This window comes from Hemitrygon akajei, chromosome 6 (assembly GCF_048418815.1).
Source record: "Hemitrygon akajei chromosome 6, sHemAka1.3, whole genome shotgun sequence".
In the NCBI taxonomy this organism is placed as follows: domain Eukaryota; kingdom Metazoa; phylum Chordata; class Chondrichthyes; order Myliobatiformes; family Dasyatidae; genus Hemitrygon; species Hemitrygon akajei.
In genome coordinates this window covers 78,813,243-78,825,808 of record NC_133129.1, presented here as the reverse complement: position 1 = coordinate 78,825,808, position 12,566 = coordinate 78,813,243, and the positions used below count along the sequence as shown (strand labels likewise).

General features: G+C 37.8%; 1 protein-coding gene across 1 annotated transcript in view; it reads left to right on the top strand.

Annotated features, from left to right (window-relative positions):
• Window positions 1-12,566, top strand: part of dnah6 (dynein, axonemal, heavy chain 6) — a 352,146-nt gene that overhangs the window by 233,023 nt on the left and 106,557 nt on the right. The window contains exons 53-54 of the mRNA XM_073050010.1: window positions 2,749-2,872; window positions 11,039-11,235. Of these exons, the coding sequence (XP_072906111.1) occupies window positions 2,749-2,872; window positions 11,039-11,235 (321 nt within the window). The remainder of the gene's footprint in view (window positions 1-2,748; window positions 2,873-11,038; window positions 11,236-12,566) is intronic.

Genomic DNA, 12,566 nt, shown 5'->3' with positions numbered 1-12,566 from the left:
AACATATTGTTAATGCTAATTATGACCCCTTAATGATAGATATTAATAAGTCAATTGAAAGATGGCTGGCTCTACCAATATCTACAATTGGGAGAATCAACATTCTAAAAATGAATGTACTACCAAAGCTACTCTATCTATTCCAAAATATTCCTTTGCCACCACCCTTAGACTTGTTCTCAAAAATCAAAATAATATTTTTGAGTTTTATATAGAACAATAGGAGAGCAAGACTTTGTTTATCTTTATTGTATTTGCCATTTGATCGAGGGGGTCTAAAATGTCCAAACATCATGTGGTATTATTGGGCTGTACAGCTGAGAACCATTGTGTTCTATTTTTCAACAAATGATTCTCTTCATTGGATAGAAATGGAATCTCATGGTCTAAAATTACCTCTTCCTTTATACATATATTTAGAGACAGTTAAAAAATTATGGAAGCAAACTAAAAATCCAATTGTAAAGCATATGATAAAGGTATGGTATGATGTAAAAAAAATTTAAAGGAACCATAAGTATTATCACAATATAGTCCAATATGGGGCAATCAGTTCTTTGTACCAGGAAGAGTAGATGCGACATTTAAAGAATGGAAATCCAAGGGACTTCAAATGATTCAAAACCTTTATTTAGCAGACTCAGACATTATGATGTCTTTTGAGGAGCTGAGGTGTACCTTTAACCTCAATAGTAAACATTTCTACAAATACCTCCAGCTAAGAAGTTTTGTTAAGGTAAACCAAAACAACACACTTACCAGACCCTTACATTCACACTTGGAAAAAAATTATGATAAAGGGCAGTTTGAGAAAGGGTTTTGTATAATTTTTTGGAATTTTATAATTTTCTGGTATCTTGCTCGTCTAAAAATTCACAATACAAATTGAAAACTTGGGAGGAAAATTTGCAGCTTAAAATTTCAGATGAAGAGTGGAAAACAGCTTGTACCAATGCTCATACTAAGTCAATAAGCACTCGCCTTAAATTGATACAGTACAAATGGTTACTGTTGACATATGTCACACCAGTGGAATTAAACCGATACAACAAAAACATATCAGACATATGCACAAAATGTACAGAAGCTAGAGGTACATTGGTTCATTGTATGTGGCAATGTAGAGAGACTGGAGCATTCTGGGAAGAGGTACGAGCTATAATCGAGAAAATTATTTCAAAACAAGTTTCATTGGACCCTAAACTCTTTCTGTTGGGTTTGTACCTAGAGAAACATAATTACAGTAAAAATGAACAAGCATTTATAGATCTCAACTTACTTCATGCTAAAAAATGTATTGCACAATTATGGAAAAGTACTCACAGACCAAGCACTACTCAATGGATAAGGCAGATGTTATCAAGTCTCCCATTGGAAAGGATAACCTATATATTAAGGTCTAAACAGCAGATATTTGAGAATATATGGAGACCCTTTTCATTAACTATGTCAAGGATTTGGACTTAACAGAAGATTAAAAGAGTATTACTTTCTGTGGACAATGCAGCTTCCAAAATTTGTAGAAAATTTATATTATTTATTTATTGATTTTTGAATTGTATTATAAATACCTGTTAAATTTTACAGATGTTTTGTATATAGATTACCACTTGTTGAAATAGGAAAAGCATTTTTTTGTGTTGTCTTGTTTGTTGTGTTAATACAGCAACTTATGTATTTTCTGAATAATGTAAGACAGTATAGGAAGGTAAAAGCTGTATTTCGTGGTATTAAAATGCAAATAAACATATTGTGGCAAAAAAAATTACATAAAGCAGATAGCCATGCAACTGGTAGTAGGGAACCAGGCTAGGAAGTATACAAAGAAATATATTAAAAAGTGCCTCATGGGTTGATCAGCGTTAGTCCCCCTGGAGTCCAGCCATTGGAGAAGAGCAGCCAGAGCCAGCATCAAATCCTGACCAGCTTCATCTACAGCAAGTAATATCTGAGTACAGACAATTGTTTGTTTTCTTTTCTCTCTCTTTTTCTCTACTTACTTGTTTTAATTTATGAATATATTTCTTATTGTAATTTATAGATTTTTTATTATTACATTTTGCAATGTACTGCTGTCATAAAACAACAGATTTCATTACATATGCTGGTGATATTAAACCTGATTCTGATTCTGAGTTTTGGAAGCTGTGAAAGTAAAGAGTTAAGTAACTGAACTACGTGGTGAACCATGTTTAATAAGATGGTATAGTTATTAGGCAAAGTCATTGGCTGGTCTTCTTCTAACAGCCATGCTTCTTTATTAATTTTGATTTGTTCAGAGAACTCAAAGAATTATTGGTAGTTTCAAACAAGACTTGATCATTCTTTTGTTTACTTTCAAAATTCTTTAAGTATTCAACTCTTCAGTTTACTTTTGCAACTTTCAAAATGCATTCCCTGATTTTAGATACTGTCGAAAGCTCGATGAATCTCACATTTGCTTGTTCTGTCCTCCAGTTTGCTTACAGTGGTATGCTTACAATGAAGTAGCTCACAGGGTGGTAAGGCTATCTCTGCTGATACTGACTGGGTGTCAATTACACAATCTTTCTTTGTACCGTGGTCCCCAACATCTCATCCTAGTCAACAGTGTGTTCTCCCAGAGCCTGATGTGATTCTTGATTTCTCTCTGGTCACTACATCCTTTAAACAAGTTGTAGGTACAAAAAGATGTCAATTTTGAAAGTTATCTTCAAAATATTCTTACATTAATTATTGATTTGATGTGCAACACATTGTAATTAATAGGCGGAACTTGATGCTACACTGGGAACCCTTAAAGAAAAACAAGTCAAGCTACGACAACTTGACCTGAAGCTGGAGGATCTTCAATATCAATATGATCATACTGTTGGAGAAAAAGAGGAACTAGGTGAGATATGTTTTTGAAATATTCCACAATAAGATTCAATTAAACTTATCATACAAGATTAATGAGAGAGAAATCTTTAGGTCAATTGGCTTGTACCCACACATTTATTTTTACCTGAATACAGCTGGCAATTTCATTTTGTGGCATATTGTAGAAAATACAGTTGGATACCATAAGGATGAATTATGGTTGATCCTGTTATAGTTACTATTCCATAGATTTCCTAGAATGCCCACAGGAAAATTAATTTTAGAGTTGTATGTGGAGACATATATGTACTTTGATAATAAACTTTACTTTATGCATAACTTTGCTAGCTGAACTCTAGTTTTACAGCTGATCTTGTTGAAACATGTCTTCAGCATAACATGTGGTTGCATTGGTTTAAACATGGAACTTATAAAGCAATACAGTGGACTCTAGTTACAATAATTGGGCCATCAGTTAATGGAGGCAGCCACTTATTTGGGATAACTCTTAAAGAACAAAAATAATCAAGAAAACAGCTGGGATTCCCTTTGTTTATTGAGGATGCTATGCCACCTAATTGGGACAGGAAACTGTTGCTGTACAGTATCTAGCTAGCATCAGTCGTATGTACCTGTTGTAATTGTTAGACACTACATCCTGCTTAGTGTAAACAGTTTATAAATAACATCAGTATTCAAAATGCAGTAATTTTTGTCACTGATCATTGGTAAGAAATAAGCAGTAAGACAATTCAGAAGCTTTTTGCTCATTGTGGTTTCAAGCATTCAGGTTTGGAGATGCCAGAATTAGGAGTGAAAATGAAATAATTTCAGTAATTCAACGAGTTAGGAACTATGAAGAGTTTGAAGGTATAAACAATCGTCTTGAATGTTACAGTGAAAATTAAGATTTGGAGGATGCAATCCTCAAAAGTATTGTATGAAAGCAGTCCATTGTCTGGACTAGGTGTCTGCAGTAATTTTATTCATTTACAGTCATTCAAAAGAACACAACAGCATACACTGAATGTACTCCTCCATCAATAACTATTAGGAACCAATACACAGCTTTATCATACTGTAGAGGTTTTGGTAGTGTTCTAACTTGTTTTGTACTTCATTTAAATACTTAATTTGTAACTTAGTTAAATGGTAGTTTGTCTTCTTTATACCTTTTTAACAATTTGCTTGAAACTTGTTTAGGGCAGCCTCTTAATTGGGTCAAAATGAACTGGTCCTGATACATCTCTCTTAACCAGAATTCACTGTATAAATTATAGGATATGGAAAATAAAGCTAAAACAATCCTGTCATTTGTGAATTATGAGTACAAGCTAAGGTGTTTGAAGATCTAAGTAAGGCAGATGTAAGGAACTATCTTGTATTGTTTGTAATTAAAACAGATTGATACAAAACAGTTAACAATGGTTTGAGTCATTGCTATCTCAGACTCCACTTTTCTGCAATCACAGTGTCCCCACCCACCAGCCCTGCAAATCTATCAGGTTACCTCTATGTTAATACAATTTTTAAAAACTGCTGGATTTGTAATGAAGAACGCAAGGAGAATATGAGCTTTAATGCTTTCTTTATCCATTACTCAAGACTTTCAAAATTACCTCACTGACCATGAAGAGTTTTTTTAGGTTTTACTGAGGTATAACATGAATATACTAAGGTATAACATGAATACAATATCTTTCTTACCCTTAGACATTAGGAATGAAAAAGATTTTAACTTTAATTATTAAACAGGAGGGTTGTTGGTTAGAGCAGTCTCAGGATAAGTTACTGATTTCTACACCAATCAGGTAGAGATTATTGTTTTGATATCTGTGTACTGTCTCTCCTAATAATTTTGCATCAGAAAACTTTTTAGTGCTTGCAAATAAGAATGAAATACTGGGCTGGGAGGAGCCAGTGATTGTAAATGTTTTTATTTGAGCAAGAATCTCAGAAGTAAAGCCCTAGGCTTGGATGAGCAATATGCCAAGGCTAGAAGTTTGCCATGTAAGGGAAGACAAAGCTTGCAACCATATGATATAATGTGCAATAGCTCTCCATGTTAGGGCCAAGGCTACAAGATAGGGCCTGATTAAAATTAGAGTGTAACAAGGACTAATGGCTATAACCTAGAGTCATAGTAGGACTCCTAGGTGGAAGAATGAAGAAAAAATGGCATGGATGACAATAATTCAAAGAGGAAAAAAGATCCTAAGGGGAGTAAAGGGCGGCTGTGGCTGACAAGGGAAGTAAAGGGCAGTACAAAACTAAAAGAGAAGAAGTATAACATAGCAAAGATGAGCAGGAAACCGGAGGACTGGGAAGCTTTTAAATAGCAGGAGAAAATAACAAAAAAGGCAATACGCCAAGAAAAAACGAGGTACGAAGATAAACTAGCCAAGAATATAAAGGAGGATAGTAAAAGCTTCTTTAGGTATGTGAACAGCAAAAAAATAGTTAAGACCAAAATTGGGCCATTGAAGACAGAAATGAGTGAATTTATTATGGGGAACAAGGAAATGGTAGATGTGTTGAACAAGTACGTTGGATCTGTCTTCACTAGGGAAGACACAAACAATCTTCCAGATTAATAGTGGCCAAAGGAACTAGGGTAAAGGATGAACTGAAGGAAATTTATATTAGGCAAGAAACGGTGTTGGATAGACTGTTGAGTCTGAAGGCTGATTAAGTCCCCGGGACCTGATGGTCTGCATCCCAGGGTACTTAAAGAGGTGGCTCTAGAAATTGTGGATGCATTGGTAATCATTTTCCAATGTTTTATAGATTCAGGAACAGTTCCTGCTGACTGGAGGGTGGCTAATGTTGTCCCACTTTTCAAGAAAGGAGGGAGAGAGAAAACAGGGAATTATAGACCGGTTAGCCTGACGTCAGTGGTGGGAAAGATGCTGGAGTCAATTATAAAAGATGAACTTACGACACATTTGGAATAGCAGTAGAAGGATCAGTCCGAGTCAGCATGGATTTATGAAGGGAAAATCATTCTTGACTAATCTTCTGGAGTTTTTTGAGGATGTAACTATGAAAATGGACAAGGGAGAGCCAGTGGATGTAGTGTACCCGGACTTCCAGAAAGCTTTTGATAAAGTCCCACATAGGAGATTAGTGGGCAAAATTAGGGCACATGGTATTGGGGGCAGAGTACTGACATGGATTGAAAATTGGCTGGCTGACAGGAAACAAAGAGTAGCGATTAACGGGTCCCTTTCGGAATGGCAGGCTGTGACCAGTGGGGTACCGCAAGTTTCGGTGCTGGGACCGCAGCTGTTTACAATATACATTAATGATTTAGATGAAGGGATTAAAAGTAACATTAGCAAATTTGCTGATGACACAAAGCTGGGTGGCAGTGTGAAATGTCAGGAAGATGTTATGAGAATGCAGGGTGACTTGGACAGGTTGGGTGAGTGGGCAAATGTATGGCAGATGCAGTTTAATGTGGATAAATATGAGGTTATCCACTTTGGTGGCAAGTACAGGAAGGCAGATTACTATCTAAATGGAGTCAAGTTAGGAAAAGGGGAAGTACAACGAGATCTAGGTGTTCTTGTACATCAGTCAATAAAAGCATCATGCATGTACAACAGGCAGTGAAGAAAGCTAATGGCATGCTGGCCTTTATAACAAGAGGAATTGAGTATAGGAGTAAAGAGGTCCTTCTGCAGCTGTACAGGGCCCTGGTGAGACCCCACCTGGAGTATTGTGTGCAGTTTTGGTCTCCAAATTTGAGGAAGGACATTCTTGCTATTGAGGGAGTGCAGTGTAGGTTCACAAGGTTAATTCCCGGAATGGTAGGACTGTCATATGTTGAAAGTTTGGAGCGACTGGGCTTGTATACACTGGAATTTAGAAGGATGAGAGGGGATCTGATTGAAACATATAAGATTATTAAGGGATTGGACACGCTGGAGGCAGGAAGCATGTTCCCGCTGATGGGTGAGTCCAGAACTAGAGGCCACAGTTTAAGAATAAGGGGTAGGCCATTTAAAACTGAGATGCGGAAAAACTTTTTCACCCAGAGAGTGGTGGATATGTGGAATGCTCTACTCCAGAGGGCAGTGGAGGCCAAATCTCTGGATGCATTCAAGAGAGAGTTAGATAGAGCTCTTATAGATAGCGGGGTTGAGGGATATGGGGAGAGGGCAGGAACGGGGTACTGATAGTGTATGATCAGCCATGATCACAGTGAATGGCAGTGCTGGCTAGAAGGGCCGAATGGCCTACTCCTGCACCTATTGTCTATTGTCTATAATTGATCCTGCAATGATGCTGTTCATAAAATTGCAGGTGACAGAACTTGAGCTTGAGGTGGAGTGCTTAGACCATCCCACGCGGTAGTGGATGTAACAGTAGATATGAAACACTCTATGAGATTAAATGAGACATTGAGCAAAATTAACATAAAGCTCATGAGGAGACCTGGGAGAGAGATCTAAGTTGGACTCCTTTCTTGGATGAATTAGGTGGATTTTGGGCACATCAACAGGCCTACAAGTGGGGATGAAGTGTCACCGAGCTAAAGGGATAAATATTAGCTTTATTTGTCATTTGTACATCAAAACATATAATTATTTAGAGATACAGTGCAGAGTAGCCCTTCCAGACCTTCGAATTGCACCACCCCAGTAACCCCTGACAACCCCAATTTAACCCTTACTAAATCACTGCACCATTTACAATGACCAATTCACATACCTGGTATATCTTTAGGCTGTGGACAAAACCAACACATTCTGTGGGAAGGATGTACAGAGACTCCTCACAGAGGACACTGGAATTGAATTCCAAGCTCTGATGCCCAGAGCTTCAAAAGTGTCATGCTAACAGCTAGGCTCATTATAGTGAAATGTGCTATTTGCATAAATGGCCAACACAGTCTGACAATGTACTGGGGCAAGTCTCAAGTGTCACCATGCTTCCAGTGCCAACAAAGCATGCTCACAACTTACTAACTCTAACCTGTATATCTTTAGAATAACGGATGAAACCAGAGCACCTGAAGGAAACCCATGTGGTCACAGAGGAAATTTTTATCTATCTATTTATTTATTCATTTATGGGATGTGGGCAATGCCAGCTAAGCCAACGTTTATTACCCATTCCTAGTTGCCCTTGAGATGGTGGTGATGAGCTGCCTTCTCGAACAGCTGCAGTCCCTGAGGTGTAGGTACACCCACAGTGCTGTTCAGAAGAGAATTCCAAGATTTGACCCAGCAACAATGAAAGAATGATGATATGTTTCCAAGTCAGGATGGTGAGTGACCTGGAGGGGGAATTCCAAGTGGTGGTGTTCCAAGGTATCTGCTGCTCTCATCCTTCTAGATGGTAGTGTTTTTGGGTCTGGAAAGTGCTGCCTTAGGAACTTTGGTGTGTTGTTGTAGTGCATCTTGTAGACAGTACACACTGCTGCCACTGTTTGTCAATGGTTGAGGGATCAGATGCTTGTGAAGGGGTACCAATCAAGTTGGCTGCCTTGTACTGGATGGTGTCGAGCTTCTTGAATGTTGATGGAGCTGCACTCATCCAAAGGCAAGTATTCCATTACATTCCTGGCCTGAGCCATGTTGATGGTGGACAGGCTTTGCGAAGTCAGGAGGTGAGTTACACACCGCAGGATTCTTAGCCTTTGACCTGCTCTGGTAGCCATAGTGTTTATGTGGCTAGACCAGTTCAGTTTCCTGTCAATGGTAACCCCCAGGATGTTGATAGTAGGGGAATGTACAAACTTCTTACAGACAGCTGCAAGAATTAAAACATGATCACTGATCAGTGATGTTCTAAAGTGCTACACTAACCGCAATGCTACTATTAGGAGATCTAGGCCTCATATGGAGCCAGTGATCATTAATGGAGAATGTGTGGAGCAGGTTAAGACCTACAAGTATCTGGGAGTACAGTTAGATGAGAAGCTAGACTGGACTGCCAACACAGATGCCTTGTGCAGGAAGGCACAGAGTCGACTGTACTTCCTTAGAAGGTTGGCGTCATTCAATGTCTGTAGTGAGATGCTGAAGATGTTCTATAGGTCAGTTGTGGAGAGCGCCCTCTTCTTTGTGGTGGCGTGTTGGGGAGGAAGCATTAAGAAGAGGGACGCCTCACGTCTTAATAAGCTGGTAAGGAAGGCGGGCTCTGTCGTGGGCAAAGTACTGGAGAGTTTAACATCGGTAGCTGAGCGAAGGGCGCTGAGTAGGCTACGGTCAGTTATGGAAAACTCTGAACATCCTCTACATAGCACCATCCAGAGACAGAGAAGCAGTTTCATCGACAGGTTACTATCGATGCAATGCTCCTCAGACAGGATGAAGAGGTCAATACTCCCCAATGCCATTAGGCTTTACAATTCTACCACCAGGACTTAAGAACTTTTTAAAAGCTATTATTAATGCTTTTTGAGATTGTGATTTAGATGCATATCATATTTTTTTACTGAGTTAAGTATTGTATGTAATTAGTTTTGCTACAACAAGTGTATGGGACATTGGAAAAAAAGTTGAATTTCCCCATGGGGATGAATAAAGTATCTATCTATCTATCTATGTTGCCCTTCCATGCCAACCCAGGCTTGAGGACAAGAGAGCAAAGGCTGAAGGTTGGGTTGAAATTGGAGAGCACTTTTGACAAAATGAAATAATTAACTTAATCATTCTCTGTAGCATTTTTATTGCCCTCTGAACATGTCAAAGCACTTTATAAGCAATAGAATACTTGTGAAGAATGTTAGAGTTATAATACACAGCAGCCAACAGACACACAAAGGTTCCAGATAAATTTTTTGACAATACATTGTAGTTATTTGTACTTCAAATAATGGTAGGGAGATCACATCACATGCTATGAGAGCAAGGATGAGGATGATTTAATATTTCATCCAAAATACCACATTATATAGTGAGGAACTAATGCATTGAATTTTTATCCTAGTTTATGTGTTTAATAGTCCTTAGAAAATTTAATCTGAGCTTTCTTGAACCTCTGTAGTCCAATGTTGAAAGTGCATCCAGAACAGTATTTGATAGCAAGCTGCGGAACTTTGACCTAGTGAAGCAGAAAAAGAAATATACCCACAAAACCAGATTTGTGACATGGAATAGTTGTAAACTAAAAAGGGTCTTGGAATCATGTTCATAGATACGTTGTACCCTTATTCTTTTGAATATTAAAGCTCACTTGTTTCTAAGGTTCTATCAATTCTGACTGAAGAAAATGCTTGGTGAATTGATGTGATACATCCTGTAAATGGTTTATGCCATAATCATTGTGCACCAGTTGTGGGCATAGTGAATGTCGGAAGTAAAAAACAGCGTGAGAAACAAATGGAGTTGCTTTCCCCCAAATATCTTATCAGAAGAACTTTGAATGTTGCCCGTGTCATGTTGCACATACAGATAACTACCTCATTACCTGTGCAATTGTGAATGGAAATGAGCATTCAGTAAAAGTCCCATTTGTGTATTGATGATGGAAGAAGTCATAATAAGACATCTGAAGCTGGATATTTAGATGATTCCTGTGAGGTCCTGCAGAAATACACTTTGGCTGAAGTGATCAGCCACCAATAAACACTCTTATTTTTATATGAACTGGATATTATTTTAGTCAGTGGAATATTTTCACTTCCTTGATTGCATTTTTACCTGGGTTCTTAACTGCTATGCTGGGTTGAATATCACTTTGATGGTAAGGGCAATCACTCTTACCTCACCTGTGGAATTCCGGCTCCTTTGTCCAAGTTTGAACCAAGTCTGTAAGGAATGTTTGAGTTGTGCAATTTGAGGAATAATTTGGGCTGTCCAGTTTGAGAAAAGCTCAAACTGAACAAGCATTTTTAAGCACCACTTGATGAAACCATCAATCACATGTGTACAAAATAATTATTGGCACTTTTCAAAACAGAAAGAGAAAATGCTGGTAACACTCAGCAGAACATCTGTTGACAGAAAAGTAGATTTAATACTTCAGGCTGAAAGAAATCAGTAACTCTCTCTTGTTCCTCAAATGCTTCTGACTTGTAATTTTGCAACATTGTATGTTTTAGTTTCCAATTTCTAGCATCTTTTCCAATATACTTTTCCAAGTATATTCAGTTAATATGTTCTTTATGTGGCATAATTCATTGTATTCAATATATTCATCTGCCTCTCTGTTTGACTTGTATGTTTTCTTTCCTTCTCTTTAGCTCAAACAATGGCCTTAACTCAGGCCCGACTAGTGCGTGCTGGAAAGCTTACAGCTGCTCTTGGAGATGAACAAGTTCGCTGGCAAGAGGGCATAATTATGTTTGAAGAGGAAATATCAAATGTAATTGGAAATGTCTTCATTGCTTCAGCATGTGTTGCATATTATGGAGCCTTTACTGCTCATTACCGACATATGGTATGGCAATATAATTTTATATTCATATATTTCATACAGAGAGGAGGAGGGCTCCAAAGTCAAAGTAAATTTATTATTGAAGTATGTATATGTCCCAATATGCTACCTTGAGATTAATTTTCTTGCAAACATTTACAGGAAAATAAAGAAATACAACAGAATTTGTGAAAAACTATATGTAAACAAAGACTGACAAGCATGCAAAAGGCATGGCCTGTATGGTGAAGGTCTTTGCTAACTGATGTTGCTTACTTGTGGCAGTGCCCCATGTAAATGGGAGTGGAGGGCTTTGCTTTTGATAGAACAGGGATGCATCCACCATTCTCTGTAGCTGTTTCTGTTCTTAGACTTTGGCGTTTTCAAACCAGGCTGTGATGCAACCAATTAAGATGCTCTCCACTGTGCGTCAATAGAGGTTTGTCAAAATTTTTTGTGATGACAAGTAGGCAACCTTATAGATACTGGATCATTTGATTTGTGTTATTATATAAATTTTGATGTAGTGACTTCAAAAATGAATCATTAATTGGATAGTTAAGAAAATGTGTATTATTATTGAATTAGAAAGGAAGTCTGAGCTCCTTCAGCCTTTGACTAAGGGTGTAGGTAACCCAGGAATGATTGCAAATGATAAATACTCTGTGTTAAATCAATTCTCAGTCACTTAGTTGTGAAAACAAACAGCAAAATGTGAACCAGTTTCTCAAGTTTATAATTTAAACATTAGGAGATAACTTGAAAGCCTGTTATAGACACCATCATTGGGAAAATAGAAAGTCATCCTAGTGGTGCTGCCACTGCTGCTAAAGTAGAGTTGTATCATTATTAGTGAAAAAATTAACTTGATTGTATGTATATTGTCATTTATTTCAGTGAAAATAGTAATAGTGCTCTTAAGTTACTTAGATAACTTGGAAAACAACTGCCAACACCTGCACTTACAAATTCAAAAGTTAAAATCAGAAAGTTACTGTCAATGACACCTCCCATGACTCTGAACATGATTGAGAATAAACCATTGGATGGCAATTAGTTGGATTTGAAATTCCCTTGCCTTTATTAATAGGACAAAACTGGACAATTTTATAGCTATGGAGGCCAACAATGGGTGCTAGTGTCCTTTTTAAACATGTCTTTTGAGATCACAGGACCCTGTTAGACATTAAGAGCTTAAAGTACCACAGTTTTAAACTATCAGCGAGTTGCTCATTGGCAGAGTAACTGAAGGAGGTGTGCAGAACCTTCTCACCCCCGGTATTCAATTGACAGAAAACAAAGTGTGTGACTGTTGGTACTGTGTTTCGTACCTTGGCCCCTCAGTAACACTGTCT